Below are 18,788 nucleotides of genomic sequence, written 5' to 3'. Positions count from 1 at the left end.
TTTTTCAGGGGACTGAGATTTTTCTGTCATCAAGCAAAAAAACACATGATCATTTTCACTTGTATTCATGTATCTCTCAGCTATTTTGTGCATAAATAAGGCCTCTAATTCAGTTGTGTCGGTGACAAAAAAGCAGCAAGAAGAGACATGCTTTCATGGAAGCTGACAAGTTCATTTAAAGCAGCAACATTTTTGGCTTAATAGGCATTAACAAACAGGCCCCAATCCCCCATGCAAAATAGATAAGACACGCCCATGCTGTTACTGCAGATCTCAACACTGTGGCAGATGGATCTCAGAACTAGGACTCTGTTAGTGTGTGTGTGTGTGTGTGTATGAGAGGGATAGACAGAGAGAGAAGTAGTGGGAGTGCAGCTTCCATAACACAAGTTAGTTTGATGTTAACTGGGGAAAAGGAGACAGTGCTGCACGGCTTCATCCTCCACACAACAAACAGTGAATGCTGGAAGGCTGGGTCTAAAACCTGCTGGATGTGCCTGTTAGAAAGCAACAACACGTAACCACTTAGGACTCAATAATAAATCTAATACAGCACTGGCAGCATGTATAAGAACACTTGTTCAAGGCCTTTCTTCCACATCCACAGATATATACAATTAATCAAGAGCCACAGTCACATACAGACACGTCCCAGGGGTACTGAATGCACAAAGAGGGAAAAAAACAACAAACATACATTGAGGTATTGTGTTCAAAGTCACGATTTCCACAAGGCAAGGCAGCACTGATACATCACAGAAGCCAAGGGCGAAAATAACGACCATTTCACAACCAGCCATCTTACCGGTCGTCCTCTGCAAAACTACCCTCCTCAGCCTCAGGGACGTGACTGTTGGAAAGAAAATCATCTTGTTCACAAAGACTATTGTTAACATGTTCTTCTGTGTTTGGATTAAATATGGGTTTATTTGTGATTTGGCAGGTGTTAGTGTATGATGGGTTAGGTAGCAGAGGTGTTGGGGTTAGGTTGGTAGCAGTGAATATCGCAGGGCCCTCTTTTTGTTTTACTTGACACTATTGTCATGTCTGCATACCAGCAGATAGTCAGCTTATCTTAGCACAGAGACTAGGAAGAGGGGACACATAAGGTCCCGATCAGCCAGAGAGCATTTTAGCAGCTGGGGGTTTTCTTGTTTTCAATGAGAGGGATGCTTTTTTCCGCTCTGTGCGGCTCGCATTTTTGAGGAAACTCTCTGAAAAACCTTGAGTTGAAAAAACTTCATCTCAAAGCAGAAAAGGCGCCCGACGTCATTGCCGTTTTTTCTCATTGTCCATTCAGATGAAAGGAGAGGCAGGCCTTCTGTCAGTTTACAAAATAACGGTAAGGTTAATGACAGCTAATGATTCGGTGGTTGCCGTAACAACAGTAAAAAAACAAAAAAAACAAGCTCTTTTTTTAACTGTAAGCTTCAACAGAAAAGGCAGTGCGGTGCGCCTCGTGATTTACAGCCTGGGCCTTAACAGTCTAAATGAAGGAACATAACTACAGTGACGTCTATTGTTCTGAAGCTGCAAGTTTGGCATATTTACTGTTGCCATCTTGGGTTTTTTTGCAATCACACATTGCTGTGCAACCAATGGAAACATCAAGTATACCTACGGTAGTAAAATCTGGAATGTGGTCAGTGAAAGTCATTAGCATTTTTTTTGTGTGTTTGTGCATATTTTAAGGCAAACAAGAAAATAAAAAGCACACAAAAACACTAAAAAAGGACTAAACTAATTTTAAATTGAAAAGTACAAATTGAAACTACAGCTACAATGTGTATGTGAGTATGTTTTGTGTGTTTCATGGCCACCAATGAATGTAGTGATGAAAACAACAACCTAAGACACTAACTGTGGTCAGAAAGCACCCTGCTCTAAAATGAGGCAGCAAATTATGTTGACGTCTCTGCTCTGGCAGACTAACCGCTGTGCAGGGTTTTGTTAACAGTAAGGAGAGGAGCCGACCAGACGATGTGCTCCACTGAACATTAAGAGTCTTCATTTGATCCAGCCACAGTTTGATTCATGCTTTGAGCCTGTTTACTCTTCAGTAAAGCATCATTGTGGTTAAATGCATTAAGAACAAACCAATCTGTCTGTGTACAGGCTAATGCACAGTATGAGACAACTGTATGTACTAGTTTACACTTTGTGATGACAAGTCGCTGACACAAAAGGAAACCTGTTTTAAATTTTTGTCACTGAGAAATATGTTTGTCCCTCTACCCCGAACTCATACCACTCAGGAGGATTGCGGGAGCCTCTCTAACCTAAACAGTCTCCCTCCTTGAGATTTGGACGCCAATCCAGTGGAATTAATTAATGTCTACTCCCTTGGGGTTGGCTTTATTAATTACAGCAGCACTTAATTTGTGGTGAGGAACACATGCGAGCGGCAGTGTCAGGGGGGCTTTGTGTGTGTGCCGGCACCAAATTACAAGTCACGCCACGGAGTAAGTGCTATGCATCGGCATGTTCATTCATTTTAATTTAAATACGGATTTTATTTATTTTACTCCAGTATTTTACTTTTTGCCAAGAATACACAACCCCTCCCTGAAGCAGAGACAAAGACACCGAAATCTGTCTCGGTGTACAAAGTGAATTAAAATTATTTTTAAAAAAGAAGTAAGAAGTAAAGACGTGTTTATTCATTTAAATATAAGGTTTAAACATACAAAATACATCAAAATACTAATCTAATCCATATTTCACAATTAACCTTCAGGAAGCAGAGAACTGGATGTAATCGAATCACACGTCTAACATAGAAGGGATGCACAAATCTCATAGTGATATCTGATATCGCTCCGATATTGGTTCAGTTCTATGTTTACGTCTTTGTGGATGTACCACGTCCTTTAAATTGTACGAAATACAACATTTAAATGTTGAGCATATTGTTATCTGTAATTAAAAGATGAACTTTTACTGCAGTTGTAAATGTTAATTTTGAAGATTTTTTTTTTTTACCAAGTTAGTGGCGCACAATTTTAATTATTACAAATAAGTAATATGATAACTTTATTACATTTTGTTTTACAAAGTAAGGAAATCGCTGTTTAAGTCAAGCCTGATGTTGCCTTGTACATGAAAGAATGAAAGTCTCACAGTTTGACAGATAGTGTTTTAATAAGACAGTGGAATCGGATCGGTACTCAGAATTAGATACCACTCAAAGCCCAGATATCAGTATGGGCATTGAGTCAGAAAAAGTTTGAGCAGTGCATCCCAAGAGGACATTGCTATATCACTGTGGAGTAGCTGCAACACTAATGAAATCATTATGTGTTTGTATCAATAACTATATGTCATATAAACTGCTTATATAATGTAAAAAAGAACGGAACAGATTATATATTTTGAAGAGCACTGTTTCAATAATTTTGTCCTTTAAAATACTGACGGTACAAGTTTTGTATTAGAAACTCAACATAGTGAGTGTTTGGTATTTGGAAAGATTACAGTTCAATAAACACCCAACTGTACTGTATGACATTATTGTCAGATTATCAACACTAACTTCCATTTTTTGTTTAGCCAAATGAAAACAAACTGATTGTATATATGAAGGAGGAGTTATCCAAGTCATAATAAATGTATTACTTATTTACAGCACAGCCTTTCATTAATGTTACAGTTAACACTGTTACTGTGTAGATAGATTATAAGTACAGAACAATGACCTGCACTGGAAACAGTTTTTGAATCTCACCCTCACAACTCTTATTTTGGGAGCCCAGAAGAAGAAGAAGAAGAGGAACAACCCCAATGATGGCATCATCAAAACAGCCTCGCCTCATTAGAAGCTGCCCTTTTTCTCTTCTGATATGAAACACTCATCCATATTTATCAGTTGCATAAGAGGGAGTCCTTGTTTCAGAGAATCAAAGGAAAACATCTCTACTTGTGATGAAGGAGAGAGAGAGAGAGGGAGACTGCTGCCTAGTTTGGATCTTTGCAGGGAGGACCGTGTTTCCCTGAAGACCAGCAGGATTGACCCAATTATAGAAACATTAAAAAAAGGCAACACAAGGAAAAGTTATTTTTAAACTCAAAATAGCTGAATGCCAAAAATGACAATAATAATCAGCGGCAATCGTTAAACAAAAGAACATCTGTAATGATCTCGGAGATTTCACATCATCCATGTGTACTTTTTGTTCTTGACACGAGATCAACAATGACAAGTTGTCTGTGTCCTCACTGGTGAAGCAATCACAGCATAATGAGAGCTTTGGTACAGAGCACTCCAGATAAAACACTCTCTTTTGTCCTTCAGCCTGCACTTCATCAATCATGCTTTTAATTGAATCCTAATGGGATTAATCATGTACTGTCACGCCTGCACTTGCTTTGGTTCTGCGAAGATGCTCTGCTCTCCCACTTGTTTTGCATCCAGTGAGGCTAATTATCTGTGCACTCAAATAAAAGAGAGTACATTCAGAGGGAAAAACATTAAGGGCTGATTTAATGGAATACAAATGCAACAGAAAACGCTTTAAAGTCAGTGCAGCGGAGAGAGAAAGACAAACATGTGGACTGTGAAATTTGGCTGAATCTGTTTCCTTGTTTTTAACTGGTGTGAGGACATTGTCGAGCTCTGTACCGTAAATATAACGCCAGTTTCTCACAAAGACCTCCAACATGACAAACAACAGACTGAGGCCTGCGAAGGAGAGGGTGAAGTGTCTTAGCTCGCAAATGTCTGGCCGCCTTTTATTTATAGTTTATGTTGAGAGGAGCAGTGATGCAGCTGCTAATGAGAAGGCGAGGGAGGAGAGAGAAACGCCAGATGTACTGCGATGCACACTCGGCATTTAATGATGGTGGAGGGGGAGGCAACGGCAGAGGGTGCAATAGGGGGGGGGGGAGCAGGGAACATTTTAAAAAAGGTGAGGAGACAGAACGTACCCGTAAGCCACACCAGCGACAGTGCACTTCTTGAACTGCATCACGTTGCAGGTCAGCGTCCCCGTCTTGTCAGAGAAAATGTACTTCACCTGTATGGGTGCAAGAGACGGAATAACACTTAGTTTATGAGTGTATATTTCTATTCTAAAGGAGATATTGTTCTACAGTAAGTGTTAGTATAAGATAAAGTATTATGTTAACAGTTTACCTGGCCTAATTCTTCATTCAGGTTGGAGGTGCGAGCCATGGCAGGTGTGTTAGTGGGCTCATAGAGCATATCAGTGTCCTAAAACAAACCACAAAAAATATAAAGTTTAATTCACTAAAGACACAAAAGTTTTCATCAAATTAAACTTTACATCAGAGTTGTATATGAAAACAGAAAGCACTTTATGTCTGTCAGGCCATTCTCAATACTCTCGCTCTTTTCTCCCCCTCAAGAAAATGCTGAACCAACTGGGGCTGCGAGAAGACAGGCCAACTGAGAACTGCCCTGAATGTTGCTAAAAATTCCTCGCTAGGATTTTCATTTAAAATTTAATGAATAAAGGAGCTCAGAATAACTTCGGGCAAAAGAAACAGTACGATTCCTCAGCTGAGATAGTTGGTGGGGTTGACCTAGTTGCTGAGAATATAAGAGCACAGTATTCTTGGAGCTGTATCAGATATTTTAGATGTATTTTTACTTTGTTGTGGTCTTTACAGTTTCAGTACGAGATGTCTTTTCTGAGTAACATTCTGTTCATGATACTGTTCATTTTTTGTACTCTATTTAACGTCTCATTCGGAACCCTGTAGTAATAAATTTTTGGGACATTTGCGGGCAGTGCAAAAAGCTGTAAATAAGACATTAGGAGCTTTTATGGCAAAACAACAATCACAAATAATTTCAGTCAAAGTTGAGATTATGATTTTTTTTCACTCCCAATCTTGGCTTGAGCTCAACTTAAAGCTCCTGTGAGGAGTTTTTCGCTGGTTATGAAACAGACAAATTAATTCACATTACTCTATATGACCTACAAAAGAAAACCAGACCATCAGCAACAAGATTATTTCTATGCAGTTATTTTTACATACATATGTAGTAATTAATATTTTTTTTAATTACGTTTTCCAAAAAATGTAAAGTGAGTGATACATATGACTGTTGAAGAGATAAAGAGGTACGGCTTTGTCCACAGGGGGCGCCAAAATCAACACAAACCAAAGGTTCCTCACAGCAGCTTTGACATGCCACAGCCTGGATGAGATGCTGCATTCACAGACTCAGAAAGAAGGTAAACAGGAAACCTGATATCATTTTAGTGGTCGAGAGCAGCACGGGTAAATTAGATGAGGCTTAGCAGAGTTGGAACCGGATACGGGATCTTAGAGACTTCATTCAATTTTTGAGAGGAAATTTCACCGACTCACTGTAAGGCAGCCGATATGTAATAAACTTTAGAGGCAGAATAAAACAAAAACGTTTTTACATAGAAATGATACATTCTCAACCAATTCTCCTGTGTACGATTGTCTGTTCAGCTGTGATGATCTGCTTCATGTGGTGCAACGGTGTATATAAACTTATTTATATTACCATTAAATTGATTCCACAATCGTTGGAAGCCAAAACAATAATTGGAAATACATTTCCATTAACTGCCCACCCCTTTAAATGAAGTAGTACCACTTTATAAAGGTGATATGGCAACATGTTTCAGCAAACACATCCAGCATGCATCAACATTTGTCTCCTTTCAGCTCTGTTTTGGTCTCTACCAGTTCATTACATTCATAAGCTAGCTGTTAAATCTAACGGTCGTCTTTTTGCCACCAAAAAAAGAAAAGGACTGTCTACTGATTTGGAAACAATCTTCCTCTGAGCACTGAGAGTAAATCGAAACAGTAAAGCTTCAGGGTGTAAAACAGTGAGAAACCACTCAGTCAGCTCTGTCCCTTTAAGAAACCCCATCCCTACAAGCCCACTTTCTTCTGCCTGGCCAGGTCTCCGAAGCCTGCTGAGGCTGCACTTTGTGACGTCACAAAAAAAAACTGTGTGAATCCTGGCGTTCACAGCAGCCTGCAGACTGAGCTGAAAAGCCTGGGGATTACTCCAACATACTTTTACCTACAGATTTGTAGGTTTAGTCTGGACATCCAACATTGTAACATTATATATATATATGTCTTAAAATGTATATACCCCCTCTTTAAAGTTTTGTTGAGATTATTTGCAGACTGTATTATAACTCACCCAGTTGATGAAAAAGGCTTGGATGAACTTGATGACCTCCAGCGTGACCAGGAGACTGATGGGGATCAGGTTGTTGAACAGGATGATGAAGGTGAGGAAGTTGAGGCCAAAGTTTGCCGCCCCGCCATCTATCAGGGTACGAGTTTTGGACAAAGAAAGGTGATACACAGAAGACTTGTCAGTGATGGTTCAGAAATATTAGTTGGTCAAATGAAAATGCCCAAAGCTACTTCCAGTCAATGACCGACATTATCCCAATCCAGAAAATGTTTTGGGCTAACGTCGTGCATTAGCTGGAATGAACCATTTCTTCCACCCAACCTCATCTTCTTACGACTCAACCGATTAACAGTCCAATTTATTGTCCCAAAGATTCAAGTAGCGAACAGGGACTGAAGTATCTCAAATGTCATTAGTGTCACAGCAGCAGCCTTGGCATCCAGCATGATCCAGGCAATGAGTTCCACAAAGCACTATGCAAAATGATGCTGGCCCCCCAAAAGCCCCAAACAATTGGCAATGCTCAACATGTAACCCCACTGACACCAAACATGAAAACAGGAGGGATGTGATTTACCTTTCCTCAGCTTGCAGGAGGTGCAAATGTTACCTTCCTCAACCCAAGCCTTGAGCTTAGCATTGCGGTTGAGAGGGACAGCCCTTCCCCCATGACAGAACGATTGCAAAACAAAAAACTGGATGGCACAAAGAAAGTGGCAGAATGGAAGCTACTGCTACTGGTACAACAACACAGAAAGGAGGGAGTACTTTTTTTTTTCAGAAGTGGGGAGGAAGACAAACGTATCAGATGCTCTCAAGACAAAGGAGGGAGAATTCAGTCCATAGCACATTCTCAACCAACAAGGAGTGGAAAAGAGGGGGTGGATTATGCCAGCGAGAACGTTGGATGTTAATGATGATCACTACATCACCTCATTTCACTCGTTTCTAGTAGCCGGCTTGTTAAGTGATGTTATGCGAAATTTCTGCTGTCAGATGAGAGAGTGATATTGTGTTGGATCAGTAGAGAGTCGTTAAAACAATTAAAATCAAACCAGGCCATGCAGAAGTCACACAAGTGCAAAAGGTCACCTGATGTCCTCTCTTTAATCTTCAAGAAAATAAAATATTTCTCGAGATGAATTCAAAGCACGTCGTCGCAAACTGTAAACTGTTTTCATCATTCTGAGTGTCTGAATGTGGGAGAAAACTACAACTCCTCAAACATTATGGTGAACGCAGACGCCCCATGCTGCCAGTTAAGACATCGGCTCTTTACCAAAAGAGAGTCAACACAAATTTAATGAATGTACAGTTGCAGGTCGCATGAATGCAAAACAAATCATTCGTTTTTGCTTTCAATGTGCAGAAGCTTAAAGGCTTAATATGCGACTTTTATGTCCAGTAGATGTCGCACTTGAGCACCAGCATGAAACTAAAACAAACGCTCTGTTTGGCCACACCTCCCTCAACCTACAACCTGCTATTTTTTCTGCCCGCCTTATTCTGCTGTACCGTTTCTGAGACATTTCTAAGTGTTATGTTCTACTATGTAGCAGCAATCAAACAATAGAAACTGGTCAAGCTCATCGAGGCAGAATGCATGTTACAGCTCGAGCTGTACCGACATCTACCGCAGCCAGCATTGTACTGCTGCAAGCTAACGTTAGCATACTTTAGCTTACAATGCATGTTGCTACAGCACCCCGCTAGCATGGTTAATTACACAGAATGACTGATATGATAACGCTACAGAACACTAAGCAAGCGTAATATTAAAATAAGTTAGCTATCGTCCTTGAACTTGCATGAAACGGGAAAGCGGCGCCGTCCCGTCTATGTCCTTCGTCCTTCGAGGATATATTTACATAGGACATACTTGATTTCGGACACATTCATGTGTAAAATGTCGCATATTAAGTCTTTTAAGTTGTATAGGCTTAGTGCATGCGCTGATCTGACTCAGCACTCTGCACGGGGTCAATGTCAAATTAACTACTCACAGGTCATCCATAATCACAGGCTTCCGTGACATATAAGCAACACTGACTCCTCTGCTCCTATTTGCATTTAACTTCCAATGTTGGTACGTGAGTGAAATTAAAATAATCCAGGTTAAATATAGTGATGTCAGTAAATGGGATGTTTAAGATTTGACAATCGCCCCACCTCTCTCTTTTGTCACAGGTTGGATAATATGCACTGGAAAGAGTCTCAACAACTCCTTATGGAAGTACAATCAGTCTCAAGATGGACACTTGCTTTATGACTTACACCCCTCTCGTCTGTGTGATATTGGTTCTTTTTTGATGTGGGTTCTAATGCCACTGAGGACAATATTGACACCCTTATGAAACCAATAAAATCCAATGCAACATCTAATAAAAAGGAACAGTGTAAGTCATAGTGCAAGCTTGAATTGACCAGGGCACAACCTCTCCTACCTATCAGGGTACAGAGTAATGGCCAGAGTGCCACGATAATCACTTTGCATACCAGGTTCAGAGCTTCATCACGACAGAGACACTGCCACACACACTGAGCAGCCCATATGTTTTATGTGCTGTGCGAATGTCTGCAAATGAAGCTAAAAATGGATCTGTTTTCTATAACTGCTTGGAAATATATGTAAAAACTAAACAGGTTTACACCTCTGTCCCTCGCCCCCCTGTCGGTCTGTCCTTTGTTAAATCCTCAGCAGGAAAAGAAGGCTGCAGAGGCATTTAGAAAATGTCAGCTCATGCCCTTTGGGTTGCACCACATGTTGTGTTCGAGCCATAAACACGTATACGCCTCCTGCTATGAAAAGCTTCCTGTGTACGACATCATCTCCCTGGCAGTCAAAGTAAAAGCTTCTATTCATTTCTCTTAAGGAATTGTTTGAGGGACAAAAAAAATAAGATGAGGGTCTGAAGCTTGGGAGCTGCAAAGCGTTTAACGTGGCACAAAAAAATGGAGGAAAAGTGAGACACTGTTTGCATCAGGCACTGAAAATAACTAGACGAAGGTATAAGAGAGCTGGAGGGGAAAAACCTATTGTTGGATCCCTGGTATGTGCTTGTCCATGGCATGGGCCCATACAAAGTAGGGCAACCATTTAGGGGGCGAGGGTAGGGGGCTTCATTTGCTTAGCAAAGGCAGAGCTTCAGTAAGGGGTTAGTAAGGGAGGGTCATTCACGGATGGCCAAGGCTTTTAAATGGTTGTTACCTGGAGCTGTTAAAAAAACGACAACAAAGAAAACAACAAAATCAAACAGAACATTAGAAAGGAACAAAAAAGTACAGCAGCGCAGTGATATTCAACCATTTCTTTTTCACTCATTCACAACACATCTATGCATGTCACAGCTGTATTTTCTCAGTTAACAGGGAATTCACTTATTCCCACATTGCCACATATTTCACTTGTTATGCGAAACATAGTTTAACTGAGGCAACATAAAGAACGACACGACACATACCAGCATTTAGGAACTTAAAATGACAACGGAATAAGCTGATATGGACAAGTGAGACAAAATATGTGGAATAAGAGGAGCAGCGTAGGGCTGTTGGGACTCTTACAGTTGAGATCCATGTACCAGGCATCATTGCCGTACTGGTACTTCCAGATAGTTTGGCCGATGGAGCAGACCAGAGAGATGGCCAGCAGGCAGCCGAACAGCACGAGGATCTGAAAGTTGGTGATGCGCTCCACGTTGGACAGCTTCAGAGGAGGCCGAGTAGAATTCTGGGTAACACATGACACAACAGTTGTGGTTAAAAAAACAAAGCAGAAGTATGGCCAGTGGTGGATCTGAGAACAACCACATTTTAACAGAAACTAGCAGACGTGCTGTTTGTCATGTTACTTGGTAAAGCAGTTCTGGTTGTATAACAAACTCTAAGAACAAGGCAACAAGTTCTCAAGGCCTTGAAATACTATGCAAATAAGTTATACCTGCATGAGCTTTGTGTCGTGTCCAGTGTAGACCACCACGCCGTGCACCCACTGAGTGTTCCTCAGCTGAGCTCCTCGCAGTAAGATCTGGTCTGGACCCAGTGGTACTGTGCTGTAATAGGAAACATCACTGCCATGAATACACCCTTCATACTTTCCCATACTTTAGTCCCACAGAACAACAAAACATTACCAGAGGATTTTTTTGCTAATCATAAGAACAAATCGCTACAAGAGTTTAACATAACCCTAAATCAATGAGTGTTGACTTTACATACAACCACCGTTTAACATTAACCTTTCTTATCCTTCATTGATTAATATGCCAATACTGGCGATAACCTGTAATCAATATTGCAACACTGATCCTGATAGGACGAATATTAGGCAACAACACAAACTGGGTAATTAGTATTATGATGCTCATTTAAACACAGCCAGTCATTAAATTTGCCTCTATGTGTACATAATTGCATTTCCACCCACAAGTTGAACTTTTAATTATAAATCAGATTATGTAGTTTATGTAGTAGAAAATATAGTTTGGGCCTTTAACAAGTTGTAACAACACTAACATAAATCCAAGCCTTTGTGATGTTTACATATTCTGTTGTATCCTGAATAATGCAGAAAAGCCTTTACTCGTGAAAAGACCTCTATCACTATAAAAATACTGCACATGAAACTATAACCCACCAAAAAGCTGAGTACACCCTCTGGTAGCGATGCTTATTCAGGAGAGCTTTATTGTGCCGAACTCCTGGAATCATATTACATTGTAAAAGGAGGCTTACTGCCTATAATGCATTTTCCCTACAAAGCCCCCAAACAAATGTGTAATTAAATATAACTGCAGCAGGTGCTTTCTTTTATTCAGCAGAAAGATTAAATAATCCCTAAAAGCTCATAATGCACTTAAACTGGCTCTGCTCCTGTGCTCGTAACTCTGTTGGTAAGAGGGGCAGAGGGCCAGGCGTGGAGCTCTGCGACAGAGCTTACCTGTGTCCATCCAGGCGGATGTTCCCGACAAACTCATACAGGTGGCGGTTCGGGCTCTCGCACTCCATCCGCCCAGAGAGACGCATCAGGCTGTCGATGTCCTTTATCTCTGTGCTGATTTGTAGACCCTGTTGGTGTAGTTACAGAAGCATCAAAGCTGTGTTCTTAGTTCTTATTGTATGAAAAGTAACTTAAGAATAGAAGCTACTGAGAGATAGAATAAAAAAGACATTCACCTGTCTGATCTTAAGGTTTGTTTCTCCATCCAAGTTAGATGTTTCAATGTAGCACATACCCTGTGGTTCACTGTTGTGAAAGAAGAGGATAAAGACACTTGGAAAAGCAGCACAATGCTATTTAATGATATATTACAGTGTATCTAACGACAGCTTTTCATTATTTATATGATCAGAATATGATTGAATATTGTACACTTATTATTTTCTAATAATGACACTTTCAATCTACATTTTGATCAGTCTAAAATAAACAGAAACCTATGTGAGTCTATTTTAAGAGGGGTCTACAGATCACTGCAAACAAAGATGTTGCATGTCAGCCTTAAGTCCACTCAGCTCCATAAAACTACATCAAAGTTTGACTGTGTGGAAGTTACCCACTTAACGTACAGTAAACATCCTTTAATCAGACATAGCATCTTTGTTTGTATAACTGTCTTTCAGGAAAAGCCTAAATACACTGCAGACAGACAGACAGCATGGGGAGAGAGGATACACCTGAGTGGGGTGATAGGAGCAAGCAGGCATGCCGAGCACAACAAACAGAGCAGACAAATGGGCCTCTGACAGACTCTGGGCACGGGGACAGAGAGTGAGAGCATGCCGGTGCTTAAGGTGAACTGGGTCTCTGGTTAGCTACTCTTTTAATGCAGTGATTTATTTATACTGAAGCCCGGTCCAAACACACTCGGGGTGGAAGGGAAAAATCAAAAAGAGATCTGGACACTGAAGCCCAACCACAATCAATAAGAGGTTTGGAATGTGCTGCTATTAGTCATCAGATGGGAGCTTTGTTTCATGGAAATGAGCAGACGTCTGCTGCAATGGCCAACAAGTGAATTCTAATACTGTGTGCTGTTCATAAAAAGAGAAAAATACTGCTTTAGGTCTGATTGTGAGAAAATAAACTACAGATGTAGACAGTAAGCTACAAAACTACAATTCCAAGATGCTTTCAGATTTACATCTTGGAACGTGACTGCATGCAAATTGTCACATCAGGTTAAACTGTTGCATTCCGGGTGCCATGCAAGCCATGCAAGGGCAAGAATGTGGAAGATATATTCACACCCATTAAGACAAAGTGTCTCAAAGGAAAACTGTAATATTTAAAGTCTCTATTTGCTCTTAGCAGCGTTAAAACTTTACAGTGTTTTGCTGAAACTTCTTGCAGTGAATTTAAGGTAATAAAACTAAATAAAACACACCCAAAAATGGCCGGGATTGCGGCTGCCAAACTATAATATAGAACAATAGAAGAAAAAAAAAACTTCCTTCCTCTAGTGAGAAAACTAAAATATTTCCCGTTCGTGTCAGAAGTGAGAGAAGAGCTAAAAATGTCCCATCCCCGTCAGTTCACACAGCCCCGCTCTCCCCCACCGCTGTTTAGTTGGAAATGTTGCTGGTTTCCTGACCTGGACGACAGTATGACGAGGTCAGCCGGGAGGTGATCCCCGTTTGCAGCTCTGACTACTTCCCCAACAGCCACCTGATATAACCAACCACACACCAGCAGGGGGCGAGAGAGAGGAGGTGTGGCAGTTGTTTTGTGGAGGAGGGAGGCAGGAGAAAGAGGATGAGAGGGGAGGGAAATAAAACACGGACAAGACAGACGAACAGCAAACACGCAAAGGGGAGAGAGAAAGAACTGTTTCAGTTTCAGGGGGATGAGAAGAGCAAAATGATCAGTCCTGTGCGATCAGAGGGGACGATCGGTCATCTGTTCTCCTTTTCACAAAACCATTTAGAAACAAGTTCATGATAAAAATGCTCAGAGGTTTGAACGAATGTGAGAAATTCAGGTTTTTGAAAACACATAATGGATCCATAGCAGGTCCAAATGGTTTTAGAAAAGGTGAAGGAGGTAGGTTCATGTTGACATGATTGATCAACTCTAATCCAAAAAACGCATTATTATTGTCCAACCTAGAGAAGTGATGGTTGTCATATCAAGATACATGGCATCACATTTCTTTACTAGACTCTATAAACAATGTATGACGAAACAAAAGCTGAAATTTTGAGTTTAATATCAACATCAGCTCGATGTCTTATCCAACCATCACTTCTTTAGGGAGAGCTGAGAGAGCAAAACGAAGAAAGAAGGGAGACACTCCCACAGTCTGGCAGCAGGGTGGATACCTGGACGATAAAATGACAGCATCCGCAGGAACGAAATCACTGCCTTTTACTCTAAAAACATCGCCCACCTCAACCTGTGAAAATAAACTGGTCACTGCTGGGCACGGCCTATGAAACAGCATCAATGGAAACTTGAGTACAATATCAGGAATGAGAATGCACAGCTGCTGAGAAAAAAAGGTAAGTAAAGATAAGAAAGGAAACATAAAACAATCCTGATGACAAGAAACAGCTGGAGTGTTCTTCACATAACTGCTGAAGTTTGCAGAACAGGAGCAACCACTCGACATTTTCCATCATTCAACAAAGTCAGAGGAATAAAAAGGTATTTAGCAGCATTTTCATTTCTAAAAACAGGTCAAAATTCCTCCTCATGGCTGCACATAGCCATGAGCTAGGCTGTTGTTTTCCTACCAAATGTTGTCAGTTTTCTTGGCACTGATGTTGTAAATACAAAAGGAAATCGTGACCTAAAATGTTTAAAGGCAAAAGTGGCAAATCAAAATGCTGCTAAATTACATAAGATTTAAAGTTCCAATCTCGAAGATTTTAGTTTCGCTCTCTTTGGCGGCACCTATGGTGATAAACTGTAATTGCGGGAGCACACTTCCCAGATATCCAGACTGTGTTGCATGTGTGACGTCCACGGTTGGCTCCAGTTGTAACTCTTGATTTTCCTCACTGACGGTCGCTTTCCTTTTTTGACTGTTTGCCTTCATCTGAGCGTCGAATTTGTTTCTTTTTCTTTGGATTTTCACTTATTTTTGGAGTTGTATCTGTAGTCATCGATCTTTTCTTTGTTTGTTCAGCCATAGTAGATTACTGTTTACTCGCAACACTTGCAGAGACCGGAAAAGCAGCTGCTTAGCTCTGCCTACCCTCTTTGGCAGACCAACCACTGCTGGCTGATGGAAAACGCGTCACTAACTGGGCACTGCTTGTGATTTGTTCTGCGAAAGACGCCACAGACACCGAGTATAATCCATAATAATACTATAAACTGCAAATGCAGCGGCTTTCATCAGTGGGCCATAGGCTCATCACCATTATGTTACCTCACTCGGCGATAGATAGTGACTTTACAGACGTTTATTCAAAAGAAAATCTTCGAGATTATCACTTTAAAGATATTGTATATTTTTTTTACACTAATCAAAAGATGGGAAATTTAAAAGGTATGAGTAGGTGGGACCTTTCAGTGAGGTCACCCACATCACAGTTACCATGTGAGTACATAAAGACAAAACAATATATTCAATTAGAGGAAAACAAGGGTGAATAAATAATACTCAACAAAAACAAAACTTTTCGTCCAAAAACCATGAGTCACTGTTAATAACAATCATTTAGAAATTTGGCAGAAAAAGAACAAAAAAGTAAGTGAACATGTTGGCCTTGTTTAAGCTGCCTTCATAGACTAACTCATTAAAAGAACTTGGAGAGCAAACTAGAATTTTTGGAGATGAACCACTTCTACAAAATGCATGATGAAGATGTAACAAGCATCAATTATTTAAAGCTAGGCTTTTTAGAGAGGATTTCTGTGTGTATTAAGAGGAGGGAAACTCGCATACCAGCAAGAAAAACAGTGATTCCGTCCCTGCAGGAGCCAAGTCAGTGCATGAATTTAATATTTTGTTAGTTGGTGAAGTTTCTTTTAATCTAATTATGTATCTGTTATGTACCACTAAGTATGTTATATTTTAGCATGTTGTAACGTTGTGTTGTTATGGCATGTATCGTGTCTTACATATTTAAAGTAATGGAGGTTCATCTGCATTAACTGATGCACGCCACTATTTATCTGTTGCTTAATGTGTCTTCTAAAGAAAAAGGCAGTATTACCAATGTTCCAAATGTATGTACTGCTAGTGTTTTTTCCACACCCTCTGCTTTAGTTCCAGCCATGATAAAAAAAAAAATGTTTTATTATGAGGGAAAGAGGAAGCTTCTCTTTGCCCTCCAGCATCGCCTCCTAATGACCGTCCACATGGAAACGCTGGATTAATTAGTGGCTGGATACTAGAGGGGTCAGAGGGTGTGTGTGTGTGAGATTTCTCCAGTTGACAACTGCACAGTAGAGGGTGAAACTGGTACAATGAATGATCTGTTTTCAGCTCAAGATTAATAAAATGTGAACTGGTGGAAATGACCATTAGTGACACATTGTGGGTACGTACCTTCTCCCAGTGCACGATCTCCCAGGCACCATTCCTCAGCACTGCAGTGAGTAACGAGGGGAAGTTGCAGAAAGAAACAAAGAGGAAGTAAACAACACAAAGAAGAAAAGAATCAGAGATGGGGAAAGCTTGTGACTACCATGCATTACAGTCTCTAGCTATGTTACAAGGAAGGCAGTTTACACTGGCTTTCCCATTAAAAAATAAATGAAGAAATGGTTTACAGTACCTTGACATTCCTTTTTGTTGACAACACTGTCAGCATTGTGACGTTTCTGTAAGGAAAAGGAGAATAGAATCCACATTACACGCATGTTTTATTAATTAAAAAGTAATAACCCAGACCACGTAATGGGAAATTCTACAGGTCCAACCCTGGAGAAGATCCCTGAGTGACAATTCAATGGGATAAGTACAAACAAACAAGAAAAGAAACTCTTCAAATGAAAGAGGAAATATCTTGGATTGCAAAATCCTCAACTTCTCTTTTCATGAGGAAATGTCACGAAAAAATGTCCAACAGAAACTAGGATAATAACCCCAACAACGAAGCAGATCGACATGTAACCTGCAGTTACAAGCTGAAGAAGGATTACACATTTGCACTTACTGCTGAATGAATACAACATCCATTAACATCCTTTGCACTCCTTTTGGGATGCATTAGATTTTCCTAGCATAGCGTTGTAGCTAGTTTGCAATAGCAAAGGCTAAGGCACTTACGGGCAACCAACTCAACAGTGTCTGGTGATGGAATAACATCGGATTTGGCAATCTTGCAGGTGAGCCGAGTTGTGTCTCAGAGGCACAGAGAACGTTGGCAAAAACAACATTCATGTCACCCTCCTTCATGTCATAAGCACCACAGGCATTTCTATCGTTTCTTACAGCGAATTTCATACAACAAGATGAGGTCAAAACCTCGTATGTGGCTGACCGCATTAGGTTAATGTGCGCTTTTGTGGGCAATGTGTTACAAGGACCGTCCTTATGAGGTTGATGACAACGTGTTTGAAAGCAGGTGCGCTCTGCGGACGTAGGTGAGGACAGTGGAGGAGCAGCGCCGCCTACTCCCAGAACAAAGTATCCAGAACCGTATAGACAGAGAGTCGCATCAGTGGAGGTCCAATATGCTCCATGATCCACCATTGCGATGTCGCAACTCTCTCTCTCTACGGCCGTGAAAGTACTGTCACTCACTCACTCACTCAGTCAGTCACATACAGACCCATGTGTAGGGCTGACCCCGGCGGTCTGCCAAAAATACTATAAAAATGCTATTCTGAACATTTGACACGGGCAGGAACTATGAATAAATATTATGTGTCTATAAGCTGCACACATTGAGCAGTCTATATATTATATTTGACATTAAAAAAAGCATCTACAGACAAACTAAACAAACTATTCTCTATGTGCTCTGTGTGACCACATCGAAATACTAATCAGCACTATTACTGTCCCTCATGTCTCTCTTGTCTGCTGACCAGTCGTGCGATCAACTGTGACTTTAACAGCTGATACCAAGGGACAGCTTGTCAAGTAGCATCACGCTGAGTAATAATGTGTTGCTGAGTCCGTCTTATATAAATAATCACCGTTTTAAAACGCAGCTCCTAAAAGCATCGAGAGGCGCGCTGTACTTGATTAGCGAGGAGAGGACATATTCACTCACATCCCTGCTAATAATCTGTTTACTTGGAGGATCCACTCTGATTCAGTCCAATTCTAATTCAATTTCGAGCTAATTTGGCTAATTTGGCACACTGTACTGTCGTTTGAGGAGGAAAAGACAGTCTTCTAGCTGCTTACAGACACACCAGAGCAGCTGAAGGTGAAGTGGGTTACATCAATATACAGCTGCTAATGGAGGAGAGGTGCTCATTACTGTCCTCAGCCAGATTTCTTCAAAGAACTGTGAACTCAAGCCAGCAACATCACAGCAACAAAAACATCTCATTCTACAGCTCCTTATACCCAGCATATCAAAGCCTGTGTTATACAGTCCCTCTGAAGGATAGCTGCAACAATAAATCGATTAAACTATTGTGATAATCGATTCATTTGATTGAGTAGCTATCTTTTATGGTTTCTTTATTCCTTCATGACAGTAAACTGTATATGTTTGG

General features: G+C 40.6%; 1 protein-coding gene across 4 annotated transcripts in view; it reads right to left on the bottom strand.

Moving 5' to 3' along the window:
* Positions 1-18,788, bottom strand: part of atp8a1 (ATPase phospholipid transporting 8A1) — a 114,231-nt gene that overhangs the window by 64,028 nt on the left and 31,415 nt on the right. Inside the window, exons 5-15 of one of the 4 annotated variants that reach the window (XM_069669195.1) lie at positions 16,889-16,934; positions 16,660-16,700; positions 13,753-13,826; positions 12,335-12,404; positions 12,099-12,226; positions 11,100-11,211; positions 10,724-10,889; positions 7,160-7,287; positions 5,132-5,209; positions 4,924-5,012; positions 806-850 (exon numbers count right to left, since the gene is read on the bottom strand). In XM_069669195.1, coding sequence (XP_069525296.1) covers positions 806-850; positions 4,924-5,012; positions 5,132-5,209; positions 7,160-7,287; positions 10,724-10,889; positions 11,100-11,211; positions 12,099-12,226; positions 12,335-12,404; positions 13,753-13,826; positions 16,660-16,700; positions 16,889-16,934 — 977 coding nt within the window. The remainder of the gene's footprint in view (positions 1-805; positions 851-4,923; positions 5,013-5,131; positions 5,210-7,159; positions 7,288-10,723; positions 10,890-11,099; positions 11,212-12,098; positions 12,227-12,334; positions 12,405-13,752; positions 13,827-16,659; positions 16,701-16,888; positions 16,935-18,788) is intronic. The other 3 variants (XM_069669196.1, XM_069669197.1, XM_069669198.1) reach the window with 3 other exon arrangements.

The sequence above is a fragment of the Semicossyphus pulcher genome, unplaced genomic scaffold (assembly GCF_022749685.1).
Source record: "Semicossyphus pulcher isolate SPU_LCO1_2020_fin unplaced genomic scaffold, fSemPul1.0.p SCAF_2, whole genome shotgun sequence".
In the NCBI taxonomy this organism is placed as follows: domain Eukaryota; kingdom Metazoa; phylum Chordata; class Actinopteri; order Labriformes; family Labridae; genus Semicossyphus; species Semicossyphus pulcher.
This window is presented reverse-complemented; position numbering and strand designations above follow the sequence as displayed.